Source organism: Anabrus simplex, chromosome 7 (assembly GCF_040414725.1).
Source record: "Anabrus simplex isolate iqAnaSimp1 chromosome 7, ASM4041472v1, whole genome shotgun sequence".
In the NCBI taxonomy this organism is placed as follows: Eukaryota; Metazoa; Arthropoda; class Insecta; order Orthoptera; family Tettigoniidae; genus Anabrus; species Anabrus simplex.
The window spans coordinates 247,844,484-247,864,018 of record NC_090271.1 but is presented as its reverse complement, the minus strand read 5'-3'; the positions used below and the strand labels follow the sequence as shown (position 1 = coordinate 247,864,018).

At 39.5% G+C, this 19,535-nt stretch overlaps 1 protein-coding gene across 1 annotated transcript; it reads right to left on the bottom strand.

The window, feature by feature from the left end:
- Nucleotides 1-8,095: 8,095 nt before the first annotated feature.
- Osi18 (DUF1676 domain-containing protein Osi18) lies at nt 8,096-17,818 on the bottom strand. Its single transcript, XM_067152007.2, has 3 exons — nt 17,330-17,818; nt 12,030-12,225; nt 8,096-8,430 (listed from the first exon to the last, which is right to left on the bottom strand). Exons 1-3 carry the CDS (start codon nt 17,816-17,818, stop codon nt 8,096-8,098), a joined length of 1,020 nt encoding a protein of 339 aa, XP_067008108.2.
- Nucleotides 17,819-19,535: the final 1,717 nt, after the last annotated feature.

Sequence of the window (19,535 nt, the reverse complement as noted above, 5' to 3'; positions counted from 1 at the left end):
CAACTAACTTATATTTGCATACCAACATGCGGTTGGCATGTTACTGAACACAATTTTACTTTCAGGAAATTTTGACTCCGAGATACCGAGGTTCGAATTATCGAGAGCTTATTGCAGTAGCATCTCGTGTGTAAGATCACAGGAGCACATGAACATCCGCATTATTTACTACTACTAAAACGTCTTCATTCCTGCCCTGAAGGGGAGGAGGGCCTCTTAGACGGTAACGCCGTCTCTCAGGCCAGGAGATTTCTTACGGTGAAGGAGATGCTCGGAGAAGGCGAGGGGTTTAACGGTCGTGACCTGTACAAGGAACTGTCCCAGCATTCGCCTTAGTGCAGGAGATGCAGAACCACGGAAAAACATTCTCAGGACATCCGACGGTTGGGGCCAGCCATGAGGTCCAGCCCTGTCCCGCCTTCCGAATGCTGATGCATAGAGCAACGGTAGAGCCGTGGCCACCCCTCCTCTGCTCGGTCGGCCAGTCGGAGTGCAGAGCTGTTGGCCCACGGACAGGCCGTGGCCACTTGTGGGCCAAGACCCACTCTACATCCACTGACCGCATTATTTTGCTGACATTACATTTAATAATTGTTTTGAAAAAACAACAACTAAGCATTGTTTTGGTGATCCAGTCATAAGTTTTAAACATCCGTTTCCGCTGTGCAAGCATGCAAACGTAGCGCTCCAGCCAGATGATCTCACAAGCCAGGGAAGACTACAAAGTGTGGCAGTTTGCATCACCGGGTTATGTAGGGGCTATGCTGCTTGTATGGAAATTCGGAGCACAAATTTTGTGTCATCCTGCAGAGGTACGAATTGTAATGAACTCCTAAAGAGGGCAACGTTTGTTACCATCACGGCCACGTGCTGTATGGTCAGAGTTGTGAGTCCAACATTCTGTTGTCTTCTGACGCTAGGAGGGGGCAACGTAGCCAAACTATGAACATGTACTGGTAGTTGCAATAGATTTGTAGATACATTTGCTTAGATTACAATAGATGAAATGTTCCTTCCTTAGCTGCTGGATCTCCGTAACTGTAGGTTGGGAGCATTCTATAATTGATTCATCCATGCATTCATTCACTCATTCATTCAATAGTAAGGGCTCGCTACCCCAGTTTGTGGTTATCCATGACTGGGAGAGAGAGTTTGTCCTTTTTGTTTCTTTCATTTTTTCATGCATGCATGAATTCCGTTCATTCATTCAATCACATTAGAATGTTCTCGCCTTAGCTGCTGAAGTTCCACAAATGTGGGCTGAGAGCATTCAATTCATTTAACAATATTCAATCACTAATTCAATAATGAAAGCTCTCTCCCCAGTTGGTGGATATCAGTAAGTGGGAGGCTGGAGTGTTTATTTATTCATGTAATTTTTTATTTCTTTTTTTATTTGTCATAAGTCTGTACAGAGTTCTCCTCCATTTTCACGGACCCTATACATAGGTGTACACAAATGCCTGAATGAGTTTTTTTTAATGAATGATTCCATGACCGAATTAAATTGTCATGCATGCATGAATAAATGAATGAACACTTCTCTCCCAGTCACGGATAGCCACCAGCTGAGGAGAGAGCATTTGGTTTGCAGGATAAATGCATGGATGGGATTATGCATAACTACTGCCCCGTCGTGTTATCCGCCCCTGGTGAGAAAAGGAGCCACCTTCCCAAGGATAACACGTCCGGCCCTTTCTCTTGAGGTCCAAACGGAAGACCCCACCTGATCTAATAGCTGTCAAACACTAATTTCTCACCATTCCCTAATTTCTGCGAGGCACACGTAAGCGGAAATCCCGCTCCCCATGTGCCCCCCTCCCTATTCTTCTTTCTCGGTTGCATTTAGGTCACTCTACATATTCGATTGGGATAGTCCCGTCCTATCCCGTCCTACTTCGGTTATATCCTTACATAAGTGTATGAATTAATTAATTAATCGGCTATGATTCCCTGCCTAAAGTAGTGCCTCCTTGCACAGGCGGATCGCCATTCCACATGCAAGGGCCACGCCTACGATTATCTACATGAATGTATGAATAAATGAATTAATTAATTACTGATTCCCTAACTGTATTGAGAAATTATTTATTCATGTATGCATTATATAATTCAATCATGCAATAATTCATTCATACAGTCATTCAGTTAATTCATAATGTCTATTGTAATCTAAGGATAACACTGTTCAGACTCGTGACATAGAGAAATACTTACACTAATACAAATTTAGTAAAGGTAAGATAGGCTACATGTTGTGCTAGACTGTATATCACTCTTAATTCCTAGACAAAAACAAATAAAATTTTAAAAACTACAGTTTACAGATTGGGTGTAATTAGTGATTAGGCGTAATTGTAATATTTAATGTAGTAATAGATGAATTAATTATAACATGAAAATCGTGCATGTATAAAAAATAACTTGGATTGCAATAAATGATTATTCCCTGCACAGTTCCAGGCGATCCGGAACTAGGGGATGTGAGTATTCTATTATATCTATATACAGCAAATGTATCCCTGCTTCACTACGGTATTCTACGTTGTATACGGATTTCTACGTAAATTACTGTACACGCGGTAAGATAATATTAAACTGCACGTCTCTTAGCGCTATCCGAGAAACAGCACCGGGAGTTCCCCATACGTCGTTTCCGATGTATGGTGCACATTGGGGAGTTTTAATGATAATGGCAGACCACGTTTCCTACTGCAATTCACAATAGAGTTCGGAAGTTTCTGCTATAAAGACAGGCTCACTTGCCTACTGTCATTCACAATCGAGATAGAGAGTTCTTATTATAAAGACAGGCTGTTTTTACTAATGCCAGTCACAACTGACTTGAGGAGATTTGATTACAGTCGATAAAGGCAGCTCTATCTATCGTATAAGGGATCGAGATACGACAACAAGTCATAGGACCAGAGATGTAGATCTCTCCAAATTGAGCGCGATTGTGCTATTTGTCTTGTGATACAACTTACCGTTTAGTCAACAATTACAGTACCCCGAAAAAAAAAGGTCGGTTCGGTCATTAAAGCTCTCTCCATATTTCGATATTCTTTGGAGCCAAAATGTTACACATTTGAACCTCTTGGAATGTTTCCTCAAAGGAAAGTGTTCAGGTTTTGGGATTAGCACTCGCGTGCAAACAGAGAAATTAAGGAAAAAAGTAATACAGTTAAGAAAGTTGGCATTAATTGAAGATAGGTTAATAACTGAGGACAGCCGGATAGGACAAATATGTTAATACCAAGTGGATATATTGGAAAATGAAATGTCCCTAACTAAACTGTGATGATATGAATTAGGATTTAAGAAAGTGGAAACAGAGCAGAAATTTAGGTGAAGGGATTTTTAGGTAGTCGGATAAGAAGATGACTTATGGTGTTATTACTTAAGCCTAAAGAGGCAAGGCAGAGGTAAAAAATTAAAGCAGAAATCGAAAGTAGAAGAGAAATACAGAATAAATTATAGCAAATGCCAGTAAACACTTTGCGGTGTGAAATAAAGGGTTACACTCCGCGGTACTGTTCAAATATTAACACCCACTATTAATACTATTCGAAGACGATTGTAACCTCCAACGATATTCCGCAAATATCCCGCAGAATGGCAGATTGACGTCTCTCTCGCCCTCTATCCAAGGAACAACCACGAGTTTACACGAATGATGACGAAAATGGCATTACGTTAGTTCCCTGCTGGCAAGCAGCCAGGGACGTTGCCATAGTAACCTGTAGGTTCGTTGTCGGTCCGCAAGGGTGTCCGTCATCCAACGCAGAGCACTAAAGCCGCAGAAAATTATAATTTTCTCCGTAATTTAAAGAGTAAGTAAAATTATGTACGTAACAAAAGTTATTTAAAGTGAAGGGACGTTTCATATATAATCTACGGATTTTACAGAAAATCAGTAGTATAAGAGAAAATCGAAATAAATCTGTTCTGATCTTCCTGTAATCACCAGAATAGTCAGTGATTTTTAAATCATATGCATATCTAAACCTGCCCCTGGAAAAGTATACTCTAAATACGAAGTTTGGTCGAGATATATCCAACCGTTTAGCCGTGATGGTGGAACAAACGGACAAACAGACAGAGACAGAAGTTGAAAACCACTGATACGGTCTTGAGTTGACCTAAAATGGATAAATATCTGAAAAATTGTCAAAAACGAAATTACAGACAGCGGACCCCCTACAAAGTTATTTATATAGATATAAAATTTGAACTTGTAATACAATGTTGCGAGAAAACCACGATACTAACGCCTAAAAGAAAGGTCTCCATCTCAGGATTACTTTAAAAATATTAGTGATTCCATTAAGTCCTTTATTTGCGTAAAACAGTCACTTATTTGAATAATACAATGCTTGGGCCGTTGCAGTTAACAGTATTCGCCGGTAGATGGCTCAATGAAAGTTGTCTCCACTGATCTTTTTATGTCATCCCGATAGAGGGCTCTGTGAAAGTTGTCTATGCAGTCCGATAGATGGCTATGTTTCAAAAAGTCCTTTATTATGAAACTTATATTGAATTATCTTGTGTAGGCTTATGAAATGAAATCCGTATGCACTGCCAAGCACGACATTTCGGTGGGGAAGTGGTAAATGGACATTTTAATTCGTGAAGCCACGATGGTTTGGTTTATTTTTCACAACCTCAAGTACGACGTACTGTACTTAACTGTGTGATGCTACATGAAAATGATTTCATGAACCATGTAAGGCAGTATAATAGTACAATGTCTTTTGCACCCCTCTCTGCTAACCGAAGCCACATTTCAGGATTAGGTCCTTATTGTTTTAAGAATCAGGGGATGATTCATGGGTACATTTCAGATTTGCTCCCTACTGAAACTTTCCGAGCATTATGTTGTAGATTCAAGTCTTGAGAACTGAATTCGTTGCGAAAATTCTATAAATTGCCAGGCTTCAAAAATTCCAAATATATAGTTACAATGGAAATATAAGTTTAAAGGCAAATAAATGGTCTTCCGGAGTTCAGTATATTTTCGGTTAATTTTCTCACGCTTCCTACTATTGCTGCGACACGCCACTAGTTCTAAATAAGTTGTATATTTCAAATCATTGTAGGATCTGCCATATTATTTTTCTTGTCCCACTCTTTTAGCAGCCGGGTTAATATTGCTATACTTTCTTATAATGTAATTTTGTTTGTTCCTCATTGGTTAAATTTATGAAAGGTTGGCATTGTAAATAATGCCAGGTACTGTTACCAACCGTTACAGTTCTCCGCCAAATATGGCACCGGCACCATTATTAGTGAATTATACAACTTTAAAACGGAAGTATGGTACCTGATTTCATGAAATAGCCTATTATTTTTAAGGTATGAATATGAAAGTTTCTAATTACTCCGAAAATGTTAGGTTAACACTTGCATATTTTTTATTCTTATGACTTACTCTTAGGGGCTGCCTGGCCGAGGCGGTAAAGGCGTGCTCGGTTCGCCCGGAAGGACGTGGGTTCGATTCCCCATCAGGAAGTCGTAAAATTTAAGAAATCATTTACACTTCCGGAGGTGCATATGGCCCTGAGGTTCACTCATCCTACACCAAAAATGAGTACCAGGTTAATTCCTGAGGCAAAGATGGCCGGGCGTAGAGCTAACCACTCTACCCCATCACGTGCCGAGGTTAACAATGGTGGAAACCTTTACCTTCCACTCCTCCAAGGGCATTCATGGCCTGTACGGAGTGACTTTGCTTTGCTTTATGACTTAGCTTAAGTTGGTACGTAAAACAAGAACATGCGCCAAACATTTATTATGCAGTACTGCTTGTGTTTACTACTGGAGTTAACATCTACTAGCCTGATTTCGTGATTTTGAAAGTTGCATTATAAACGTATAAATAGGAGGATTATTATATTGTTGCACTAATTTAGTTGCCATACTGTTGTAAGTTAGTGAGTGACTATAATTATTTAGTGATTTGATGGGATTGTGTATTGGTGAGCTTTTCTAATAAATAAGAGCTTCAGTATAGGTTAAATTTTTCGGAGCAATTTCGGGTGTTTGAGAGTTTCAGTATTATTTCTGGTGCTGCGAGTGCATCGTTTGTATATTATAAATATTATTGAAGAATAGTTTGTTTCTTTTTATTATATTTTTCTTTGCCTTTATGTGTGTTTGTAGCCTATAGTTATCGCGAATATAAATGAGTTATTCTCTTATTCATACTCGTGACATACCTACTGGGTGAAGAACTAGGTTCGTTTTCATTAACGCTTATTAATATTTGATTGTACATACTCAACGGAGCGTTAGTTTGATGATGGGAATAAATTCATCTGTTGTTTATTTTTCTATCTCTTTTCAGATAATGTGAAGACCCAGCAACTTTGTCCAGGAGACGCCACTCGCTTATTTTTTATTTTATTTTTTGTCTTTAATAGTGGCGAAGTTAGGACTCATGGTCCTCTCTTACACTTAACCACGTCATTGTACAGAAAAATCTTAGAGAATATTAAATATTTTAAATGAAACTAAATTGTATCATAAATTCAAAATAAATACATCATAATTATACCAATATGAACATATCATTTGTCAAACTACTAAATGAAATTTAATAATAAATTTAATTGTACAAAGTATGTTACCATTGTAGCAATCGAGGATTTTTGGTTGAGAGCTGAGAGACTTGACACTACCCTAACACGCTTATCAACCGCATGGCTTCATTAAATATTATTTTATAGTAAGTTCAGTATTCCATATTAACAGAATTTAAGGGGAGTCTTAGTGCTGTATCTCGTCAATGTTAAAATATCTGAAAAAATTAACCTCTTTCTCAGTAGCCATTGAATGTAGAAAAATGAATGTAATATGATGTTAGCTCATGTCTTTTTCATAAACTGATCTATATTACTATTGAACTCCTTTTGTCATAAACACCGTATTTTTTCAAGAGTTGTGTTCTACAAGTTTAGCGTAGTGCTAAAATAATGGACGATGATGCAAGTAAAACAAAAATTAAGGATATGAATTCAATATTTTATTAGAAAAATCAATCAGTTTCACATTTACATAACAATTGTACATCAAATAGTACCTGAGATAAATGACAGCAAATATAATAAATAACATTTATAAATAAATACTTTACAAAACAGTAGTATAGAAAATAAATAAATAATTACTTATTGCACAACAACTGTGTACAGAAACAAAGTGGTCTTAAAATGGAAGAATTTCACAGGTTAGTTTCGTGAAGATTCGAATATCTTTCGCAGTGATAATTTTAAGTGCTGGCCAAGGATTATCTCAAAATAACTTCCGTTTATTTATGTACGAATTTTACGTCGATAACCTGAGGAAGATATATTTCAAAAATGTATCAAGTCACTCAGTTAGAAGAGTTCAGTGTAAAGTAAATTACAGTATGGTCCCTTTGTGGCGTTCGAGGATTTTATATGCTGGTATCTCCAAACAGTTTAGAGGAATCGAGGTAGTATGCATCGAAGGAATAGACTTCTATTTGTTTTAGATGAACAGAGATATCTTTCAGAAAATTGTAACTGTTAAGTAAACTATGATATTATTGGCGTAAGTCGAAAGTTCTGTTTTTGGGAGAAAATGGTATTACTGTCAATTTTATCGCATTCTGTTCTGTGTAAGAAGTAGTCTTAAAATGTTATGTGTTAGCATCTGTTCAATTATTATACGTGTTTTAAGGGACACTGGGAGTTCCTGAATATGCCAAAAGTCAATGACATGAAGTGTGTAGCGTTATTTGAAAACCTTCTATTACTACCAGGATCGAAACCGTAATCTCGGAAGCAAAAGGGCAATCACTAACAGACTGCATTGCTGAGGTCAGCCACGTAAGAAATATCTGAAGGTATATAGATAGGAAAATATTACGAGAAATATAATTTAAATTGCAGAGAATTGTCTTTCCAGAGTGGCAAAGTTCCACAGAGACATTACAATTTCCAGTTAATGGCTTTAATTTTCTGTGGGTATGGAAATATGACTGAACTTGCTTCTGCCGTTCGAGAATGAAAATTGCAAAGTCAAATGATTGGTGTGAAGATATTAAGTTTAATGAATTGCTGTTTGATGTTTACAGTGGTTTGTAAGCGCGGTATGCTAGTGGCTGAGCATCGAAAGCACGACCATACGCATGATGGTCATAGCTGGGAGGGGCAGAATGCTCGACGTAGGACGAGGTGTGATGGGGTACATGGACAACTTCGTAAGTTGGCATTCTCTGCTTGCTCCTCTCAGCCAGTCGGAAGATGACGAGGGCGCCAGACAAGACAATAGAGAGCAATCCTAGAGTCAGAGCCTTCCAGGTCTTGAGGGCTATGAGCGCCAAGGCCAGAGGAATTAGGGCAGTAGCCTTGAATTTCAGCCCCAGTAGGAAGGGCATCACAATCCTCTTCAGGAAGCCACGTTCTGAAACATCAATATCGCATTTAAAAAATAAACTTTACTATTATTCCATTATGGGGCCAATAACATAGTGGTCATTATTAAAGGAACAAGAAAATCAGAGAAAATAACCGCCAGACTCTGTAACAAGGAGCTTTGGTACACTTTATATGCAAGCATTACAGCGGAATTTGAGGAAACAAGAATTGCCTCTTGAACCATCTCTTTCAGTCCAACGCTCCGAAAGAGTATGGTGGCATCATGCGACAAGTCGTGTGATTCGTTTCCAAGCACCCTTTTCTTGGGCGAGAGGAGGGATTCACACATATATGCTGTCCGGTCAGACATGTCATTTAATCCACCAATCAAGTTGATGCTCGTCCTCTTTGATGCACTCGGAAATAAATCACTAGCGTGGCCATCATTACTTCGTATCAATACTGTTTGCATGATATAGTTTTCCAACCCGAAGTACGTGTTTACTAGTAAAAATACTTATAATATACACTTTGTATAGGACCACTATGTCCTAGCCCCTGCAATGAAGTAATATCAGTTTACATGTCAAGGAAAAACGTAAAGGTTATAGATCTCTTCACATGGTTATAAGTTATAAGAGTATTTATGGATTGTAGTAAGGATGTAAAGGAGAGGGCGTATAAGTCTCTGGTAAGACCCGAGTTAGAGTATGGTTCAAGTGTATGTGACCCATACGAGGAATACTTGATACGAGAACTTGAAAAGATCCAAAGGGTCTGGGTGATTTCCGATAAAGGAGTTCTGTTACGAAGATGTTGCAAACTTTGGGCTGGGAAGACGTGGGAGTAAGGAGACGAGATGCTCAACTATGTGGTATATTCCGAACTGTCAGTGGAGAGATGGCGTGGAATGAAATTAGTAGGTAAATAAGCTTAAGCGGAAGCTTGAAGATAAAGTTGGAATTCAAGAGGACATATTGGGGCAAATATTAATTTATAGGAGGAGGAGTAAGGGATTGGAATACATTATCAAGGGAAATGTCCGATATATTTCCATCTTCTTTGAAAACGTTTACTAAACAATTGATAAGGTATCTGCCACCTGGGCAATAGCCCTAAATGCAGATCATTGATGATTGATTGAAAACGGCCTGGCGAAATTCACGGCAGCCGAACTAGTGAGTAAAGAATTATCTTCCGGGGTTGAAGGCCGTGGTAGTAGATTTCTACGTCTGATCTTCCGAGAGAATGCCATGCACAGTTACAGGTAAAATGCTAGGAGTTACTAACCAATTCGACCACGGCCTTCAAGCCCGAAAGACAATTTCATCTTTATTCGTCGGGTCGCCGGGCGTGAAAGCTTACGCTCTTGTATATCGGCCGAATTAGTGTTTCTAGCTTCTTTCTCGTCACGAATAAATAATCTGCACTAACTACCTTACTCTCATCCACCTGTCGATACTATTAAATTAAAATGGAAATTTTGATACGTATAAAGATATATGTGCAATGAAAATAAACATGAATTAATTAGAGTCTTCCTGTCACCCTAGAAAATTAAAACTTAGCACAGAAAAATATGATACGCTCTAAATAATATAAAAATATAAAATTCCTACACCCCTAAGGGTATGGAGTTGGTGGGTTCGAAATTAGGGTCAAAAGCAAAATACTCATGCGTAAGAATTTGTTCACCCAGTAGAGGACTCTTTTCTCAGAGCGATGACCTATAGCTTTCCTGAGCTAAAACGTTTCCTTAAAAATCAAATTAACTTAACATGAAACCTGGAGAAAGTGTTGAGTGAAGTTGTCGAGATATTAACAAGTGCAAATGCCACACCCTTCATGCCTGTACCCACCTAAAATTTTGGCGACATAACTCATGTGCTACGAGAAGACCATATGTATACAATAATTAGTATCATCTCTCCACTGTAATCCAGTACAATCGAAGCTGGATTCCTGTGTGGCAAGATGGTACCGTTTAGCAGCTCGACATTCCTGCCTCACTGACGAGCTGTATGGAGTGGTTTTCTGCTCGCCGCTGCACTGCTAATTTGCCCACTGTGAGGGCTGTTGTTTCACTTTTCTGTTGCTTGTGTGTATGGTACACGGGTTTATTTTTGGCCTTACAGTGGAAACAGGCAACTAATATTTTGCATGTAGTCTTCTTTCAGTACGTCGGTTATGTCACCGACGTAATTTGCGGCATGAGAAGTGTGACATTTCCCCTTGTAAGAAGGTGACATAATGTGTGTCAAGATGCATTCGATCAAACCAGTCGCCACTGATCTATATCTAGGGCAGTCACCCAGGTCGCAGATTCCCTATGTTGTTTACCTAGTTGTTTCTTAAATAATGTCAAAGAATATGGAAATTTATCGAACGTCTCCCTCGGTAAATTATTTCAGTCCTCTCCCTATAAATTTGCCTTAATTTGCTCTCTTGAATTCCAACTTTAACTTCATATTGTGATCATTCCTGCTTTTAAAAGTACCACTCATCTTATTCGTGTACTAACGTCATTCCATGAAATCTCTCCACTGACAGCTCAGAACATACCACTTACTCGAGCAGTTCGTCTCCTTTCTCCCAAGTCTTCCCAGCCCAAACTTTGCAACATTTTCGTAGCGCTAGTCTTTTGTCGGAAATCACTCAAAAAATGTTCGTGTTAGCAACGCTGTAGCAACAATATTAGCGATCGTAATTTTCCTTCCAGATAAGCCCAGATCACCTCTGGTGAGCTCTGGGTCTTTTGGTATATGCTAGATCAAATGTGTTACTTTCATTGAACTGCCTCAGTCACATCCTTGGCTTTGACAAGACGAAAGTGACCAAGATACCTGAGGTAGAGCAAGCCCGGAATGTCGTGGCACCAAAGTGAGCGCGGCGAGCTAGGCTAGCAGAGAAGAGTGACGGTATACCAGAGTGTTGGACAGCAAACTCGGCATTGTACGATGAAGTTACCAAATGGACAGCTTATTACTGATTGAACTGACTGTGGTGGACGAATCCACTCAGCAGACCTAAACTAAGCAGCTGGTCTACCAGTATCTCCATTCCTAACGCATGTGTTATAAACATCGTGGCCCTTGCTCACTTATGGTAAGGTTTAAGACCTCTTCCCGCTTTTTCCAAGTTATAACCTAGTTCACTAAATAACACAAAATTCAATCCTGAAAAGAGCCTTTTGTTGCGAACAGAGGTTCCCCACTCCCATTTACTAAATTCGGACAATTTTTTTTTTTTTCAAATTATTAGCGAAGAGGAGGATTTCCCTCACCAGTCCAGTATAATTGAGATTTTCCGACTCATCTGGTAAGCCTAGGAAACGGATGAATAAGAGGCCATAGTTTTCGCCCTGGGACTCTCCATTTACTCACCCCGAACAAAAACAAAAGAAAGCTGCTATTCCCTGTGGCAAATAGTGTGAAAGATTCGATTGGTGTGTACAAGCCAATGAATTTGGCAGCCTGTTATGTAACGGCACTTTCTGGCAGAGTGAGGAAAGCAAGGGAAAACTACCTCCCTTTTACGCCTCTTTAGTGGCGCTATTTATGGCAACTAATGGTGACGCTATTGGAGATCCAATCAACCTTCAACAAACTGCAACAAGTAGTGCAAGTGAATATATCTCACCTTGACCAACGCTCTTGGCTTCTGTAAGGGGCACATGAAGCTCGGTAGGAACATTCTGAAGCAGGAACTTCGGCACGTAGGAAACCAGTTCTCCTGAAACGATCTCCTTGGGCACTCGAACTTTCAACTCGTGCGAGGTCAGGAAGTCGTCAATCCGCTCAAACATGGCCGCAGCATCGTCGGAACTCGAAGCGCTCCACTGCTTGAGAAAGAAGAGTAGTCATTAGTACGCAAAGACATATTCAGACATTATATTTCCTTCTTTTACCTGTCACTCATTTGATAAGTACTTGTATTCATTCTGTTTTCTGCTTTTCTTCGTCCATATGTGTTATGTAAATATGTAATTATATATTTCATATCGTTATCATTATTATTAGTAGTAGTAATGCTGTTTGTTTATTGTATCATCTGTAATTGATGAAGAATTATTAACCCTGTTTATGATAAATAAACAAATTAAATCAAATCAGAAGAACATATTTTAGATTATTTGAAAATAGAATTGTATGTACGTTAACTCTCCTCCTCTAAAATAGGTTAAGTTTCGTGAGGAAATAAAATTGTATTCGTGGATATTGAATACTTTATTTAAAAATAAATGCCAGTATATGTAACAGTTTTAGATTTTAAAAGAAGTAAGATATAATGTAGGAAAATTTTTCCCTAAGGAAAGTCCATTTTTATGTGTTTGTACATACTGAAACCTTTCTTCAAAAGAAGAAGTAATTTAATGTAAAATTTAAGGAGAAGTTAAGGGAAGTTCTTCACCCGCACTAGATAGCCTATGGACGGTTTATTGATCATGATTTTTCCTTGCATGATATAACAAAGTACTGTGCAAGCTCATAACGGAAAGTACTGAGTGCTCATAATCATTCGACGTGACTAAACACGAAGAAAAACAAGCAAGCTTGGAGTTTGGCGTAGCATACCCCATGATCTCAGCTACGAGATATCCAGTTTTACATGGAATCAGAACCATCCTCATTTCAAACGTCTCACATTCATTGGCACCCCGGTCGCCTTGCTCAAAACCAGTAATGAGTTTATTCAGATGCCCGCAACATTCCCAATAAAACAAGCTCCATAGCGTAATGTCATGGTTCCTAGCCCTCATCACCGGGAACTTGTCTGTGTTAGCGTGGCGTAAAGCACGTAAAATGATGATTGTTGTTTGAAGGGGCCTAACAACTAGGTCATCGTCCCAAAGCAGGTAACAAACTGTTTCTTCAAAGCAGGTAACAAACAAGAAACATCATCTTAGGTCTTCTGTATCATCTCTCATTTACCACATACAATCATTCTACTGCTAAGGTAAAGTCAAATGATTAGATAGTTTCAGTCAGGAAGTGGAGACGTTGGCAATGTGATCCAGTCACTCAAATCTTTACGTGAGTGTCCCGGGTTCAAATTCCAACGACTTCAGGCGACGACTATGGAGGAATCCATTCAACACTGAAACTAAGCCTAAAGTTTTACTGTCCACATAAACATGTGAGCGGAAGAAATATCTTGTGTCGGTCGAGTTAGGCTGAGACGGTAAAAGTGTTCTCGGTTCACCTGGAAACCTGTGAGTTCGATTCCCCGCCAGGGAGTGGAAACATTTAAGAAACGTGATTTCCACATCTGGGGGTACAATCAACCTGCACCAAAAATGAGTACCAGATTAATTCCTCAAGGTAAAACCGGCCGGGCGTAAGCTAACTACTCCACCCCACCAAGTGCTGAGGTTACAGCTAGTGGAAGCCTTTATCTTCCACCCCTCCCAGGGCCTTCATCATCTGTACGGAGATAACTTTGCTTTGCATTATTATGAATTGGTGGTGATCGTAGTGTCAAGGGCACTTGCCGTGACATCTCACCTTTCAATATCAACTATAACAAAATACATGCATATATATATAACTAACGATGGCGGAAGTAAGCAGGATATTAAATGCAGATTGGCACAACCAAGGAAGGTCTTTCTTAAAAAGATAAATGTCTTTACTTCGAACATTGAGATAGGAATTAGAAAGATGTTTATGAAGACGTTCTTCTGGAGTGTGGCATTGTATGGAAGTGAAACATGGACGAAAACTAGCTCAAAAAGAGAAATGTGGTGTTACAGAAGAATACTTAAAGTGAGATGGGTAGATCTAATAACGAATAAATAGATACTGAATCGAATTGGTGAGAAGAGATCGATTTGGTTCAATTTTACCAGAAGAAGTGTTAGAATGATAGAGCACATCTCAAGACACCCAGGACTTGTTCAATTGGTGTTTGAGGGAAGTGTAGGCGTTAAGAACGGTAGGGGAGGACCGAGGTATGAATATGACAAGCAGATAAGAGCAGATGTAGAATGTAGTAGCTACGTAGAAATGAAAAGGTTAGCACAGGATAGGGTGGCGTAGAGAGCTGCATCAAACCAGTCAATGAACTGACGACCCAAAGAACAACAGAGGGATTTAAATAGCGACAAATCACATTTAAAACTTCAAATTTCTGGCACAGTTTTGGGTAGAATTTTCGCCGAAGATACGAGTCATAATAATTATTTTTGTGCGAGTTGGCCGTGCGCGTGGAGGCGCGCGGCTGTGAGCTTGCATCCGGGAGATAGTAGGTTCGAATCCCACTATCGGCAGCCCTGAAGATGGCTTTCCGTGGTTTCCCATTTTCACACCAGGCAAATGCTGGGGCTGTACCTTAATTAAGGCCACGGCCGCTTCCTTCCAACTCCTAGGCCTTTCCCATCCCATCGTCGCCATAAGACCTATCTGTGTCGGTGCGACGTAAAGCCCATAGCAAAAAAAAAAAGAAAAGTAAAACTATTATCCATAGAAATGACTTGAAAGTGTGTCCAGAAAGTAGTTTACCCTATTATAATGAGCTTTGAAAATATATTTCCCTCAAAAATTTAGAATTCTTAGTGCTAAAGTATTTTTTTTTTTCAAGTCTTCCTTGAAGTTTGCTGTAGCCATTATGGACAGGCAAAGGCGGGGGGGAGCAGAGTTGATTATCAGTCATTTCGAGTTACTGTGCTAATCACATCATGTGCAGTGGACCACGGGAATTGGCCGTGCGGTTAGGGTCGAGCAGCTGTCAGCTTGTATTTGGTAGATAGTAGGTTCGAACCCCACTGTCCGCAGCGCTGAAGATGGTAGTTTCCCATTTTCACACCAGACAAATGCTAGGTCTGTACCTTAATTAAGGCAACGGCCGCTTCCTTCCTACTCGTCGCCTTTCCTATCCCATCGTCGCCTTAAGACCTGTCTGTGTCGGTGCGACGTAAAGCAACTTGCAATTGTGCAGTGGTGATCATAGAAACGTGCTGCTTTAGTATCTATTATCTCTGTTAACTGTTACCGAACGAAGTGGCCGCGCTACGGCTGTGGAGCCAAACTCTGCACTCGGCAGACGAGTGGGTTCGAAACCCACCGTCGGCTGTCCTGAGAATGGTTATTTATGGTTTCCCATTTTCACTTCCAGGCCAATGCTGGGACTGTTCCTATCCATAGCCCTCAGCCGATTCCTTTCACTTCCTTACCCAGTTTCATTCACCATCTTTCATTTCATCTTCATTAGCTCCTCAACTGAGCTTGGCGTCAGAAAGGGTATCCGGTCACAAAACAGGACTAAGTTCACATGCGTGACACAGTTCTCATCAAGGTCCCCACCAGGGTATGAGAGAAGCAGCAGAAGAAACAGACGTCACATATTATCGAAAAGATAATATTAGAACTTTCATCAACACTACAAGATAATTAAACCAAGGTACTAGAACGGAATCGTAGCAAAATATTTCTTACTATCTGAATTAACCACATAACCCAGCAGCGATTGCTGCTCAGTCCGAAGGCCTGCAGATTACGAGGTAACGCGCAGTCAGAGTAACGAATCCTCTCTCGGCATGTTTTCTTTTTCTTTTTAGAATACATATAGTGCTCTTCAGATATCTCACGTAGTGTGAGTGGACGTCGGACCAGCCGTCAGATCCATGTAAAAACTCCCTAATCTGGCCGGGAATCGATCCCGGAGCCTCTGCGTAAGAAGCAGGTTCGCTACCCCTAGATTGTGAGACTGGCATCTGAATTAAACTTCTTCTCGGGAAATATTGTGAAAATAAACTTAAATCTTACTGAAACCATTAAGATGCTAAATTCAGATAAGAATATTTCAAAATCATTCTACTGTACAGAGGTTTCGGAGATACAGGCGACTTGGTCATTTTTACATTATTTGATGACTCAAATATGTTGCAGTCTCTTTCTATTCACCGCAGAAAATAAGTCATCCTAGAAATATCTCATTTCTTTCAAAGGCTAAGACTGAAACTCATTAATAACTCCCCAATTAATAGAGCACTGAAACTTAACATTAATATTCATCCATATGTTGACACTTTTAGAATGACAGAAGTAACATTCACTTGTTCATTTAACGCTGTGCTTCTCAACATAATTTTATAGATATGAAGCAATTTTTAAAAAATAGTGTAAACGTTGTAAATAATTTTATTCAATTTACTGTATTATGTCCCAAGTGAAATATCCTGTTCTAGTAATTATTTTAAGAATTATATTAATTATCAATTAGTATTGTAATATTATTTATGTTATCCTTTCTTAATCTGACTTGTGTGTAGCTAGAAAATAATTTTATGAATATTCTAGTTAATGTTTTACATCTGAGTTTCAATTGCCGTGAACATTGTAACTGGGACTCATGGCCTCTTATGTTCACTATGAGCAAATAAATAAATAAAGGACATTCCAACTGTCCTTAAATCTATACTCATCCATATCCTTTCTTTCTTTCTTTCTTTCTTTCTTTCTTTCTTTCTTTCTTTCTTTCTTTCTTTCTTTCGTTCTTTCTTTCAGTTCATTAATAGCCTTCCATCTTAGGTTACATTACCTTACGTATATTTAAAACAATCGTGTTCCTTTCTGATCGATGTCTTAAAATTGCTTATGAAGCGATTAAAAGTATTGTACAAGTAAATGAGCATCGATTGACTCTAAAATATTTTATATTTAGAGCGGGCCTTAGATGATTTATTTAAAGATGAGGCGAGAGAGCTGAAAATATGACTACCTTCGGGACTCGAATCGAATACCCTGCTCTTTATTTCTGCTTGGATGGTTAACACAGCAGAATCAAAGTAAAGTCTGTAATATTGAAAACTATCCGTGGAGAAATCTACAGGGCAGGCAGCAGTGCGTTGTACCAGCCAAGTCGTTAATTGCCAGCTCTTTCACCTAATATATTTCTCAGAATTAAATTACTATTTATATTATCAAAATTCGAAACCCAAAACTCACCTGTTGATAATCGGATCCCATTGGGAAGTACTTTCCAGTCTTCTCGATGGACAGATCTCTGGTCAGCATGATCCTATCTTTCTTCGATGCAGATCTGAGGAATTCCAGTACCTTGGGCTTGACACAAGCGAAGGAACCCATCTGAAGGCACTCGGCGTATATCTTTTTAAGAACATCAGCCGCTGTTACGTCTCCGAATCCTCTGGCACTTGCAACTTGGTCCTCGGCGACAGTGGTTTCTTCGGCAACCGGCAGAGGCTCATCCATTTGCATTTCAGTCAAAGTTTCTTCTTCCTTCATTGGCTGCTCTGTGAGAGATTTATCGGCTATCATTGGCTGGTCCTCAACTGCCAAATCATCTGTTACTACTACCTCCCGTTTCGGTTCTTCCATAGCCATGGGATCTTGCGCTATCATTGGAGCATCTTTTCTTGTTTCTTCCATCACCGTGGGCTCTTCTATTATCAGCGGTATATTAGAAGCCTCCATCGTTGTTGGTGATCTGTTAGGTATCTCCGCGGCATATCCAGACATCAACACTAATGCGAAGCATCCAAGAACGTACAAACACTTTCCCATCGTTAAAAGAATACACTTAAGCCTCTTCTGGTTGCTTGCTTGACCACTGCCGGCCACAGAATGGGTTGTCAATTAAGCTGTCCCAGAAGATATATATAAGGTTTCCCCTTCTACGAAGTGGGGATGTGACAGAATGGTAGGGTGACTGTTCACGAGCGAAGACCTCATTCCGATGACCATATGATCGCGATCAAGGTTAACAAAGTGAGAAGCGAGGGAGCGACAAAGTGGATCAGCGGACAGTGCGGTGTGAATACCTGAGTGTTCGGTATTTGGCAGTACGCACGGTGACAGACGATGAACTGATTATTCAATGCGTACGATGTGAAAGCTGTTTAAGCTTCACACTGTTGAATGTCTAATTTACTGACCTTGATAACAATAATGAATGCAGCTAAGACAAATTAATGGGCCTCGAGGCACACAAGTTTGTGATCAAAAAGTATCTTCTGACACTTAATCAGATGCATAATATTACGTCTTGACTGCCACGAAAAACAGCACTAATGTAAGAATCACTCTTACTATCTACTACCAATGGTACAGTTCAGTCCGGGAGCTCAGCCAGCTTGAACTTTGACCACACTGGTCATTACGATTGGAGACGAGTTTAGAAGACATGGGTTCGATTCCCGTCATCTGCCACCTGTGTCTAGCAGGGGCTGGTAAATTTTTTGATTTGACTTCCGTACGCGACCTGCGCATCGTAATGAGGATAAAATGATGATGAAGACGGCACATACACCCAGTCCCCGTGCCAGGGGAATTAACCAAATATGGTGAAAATTCCCGACCTTGGCGGGAATCGAATCTGGGACCCCTGTGACCAAAGGGGCCATCATGCTAGCCATCTAGCCATGGAGCCGGGCATTGTTTTAAATGGAAGTATAACTAGACAATAATTTAAATACAAAAGGAGGAGTGCCGACATTTTGAAGAATGGAAAAAGAAAGAGAAGAACCACGAAGGACGTGGAAATGAAGACACCCTAGGCTTCACAAACCCAAAACAACCAGCGACGAATTATTATTATTATTATTATTATTATTATTATTATTATTATTATTATTATTATTATTATTATTATTATTATTATTATTATTATTATATTTTTCGCTGGTGGCATTACGTCGCACCGACACAGATAGGTCTTATGACGACAATGGGATAGGAAAGGGCTAAGAGTTGGAAGGAAGAGACCGTGGTCTTAATTAAGGTACAGCCCCAGCATTTGCCTGGTGTGAAAATGGGAAACCACGGAAAACCATCTTCAGGGCTGTGACAATGGGATTAGAGCCCACTACTCCCGGACGCAAGCTCACAGCTGAGCGCTTCTAACCGCACGGACAACTTGCCTGGTATTATTATTACTATTATTATTATTATTATTATTATTATTATTATTATTATTATTATTATTATTATTATTACAGCGTTATGTGCCATCTGTGGAGCGCAATAGAACTTATTTAGCTAATGTTAATTTTTTTCTCCCGAAAAAAATAACTTTTCATCTGGGCACTGAATACTTGTCTCCGTTCTTCAGTCCAGGATTTATTGGCCCTGGTATTCATTTTCTCAGCAAAATGATGGTTGTTGAATGCTTTTTTGAATTGGAGTCGATCTT

Coding starts and splice junctions, on each gene's coding strand:
- Osi18 (XM_067152007.2), bottom strand. CDS start 17,818: ATGGAGGCTTCTAATATACCGCTGATAATAGAAGAGCCCACGGTGATG. Junction 12,226..17,329: donor TGGGATCCGATTATCAACAG/GTGAGTTTTGGG, acceptor TTCTTTCTCAAG/CAGTGGAGCGCTTCGAGTTC. Junction 8,431..12,029: donor TACAGAAGCCAAGAGCGTTG/GTCAAGGTGAGA, acceptor TTGATGTTTCAG/AACGTGGCTTCCTGAAGAGG.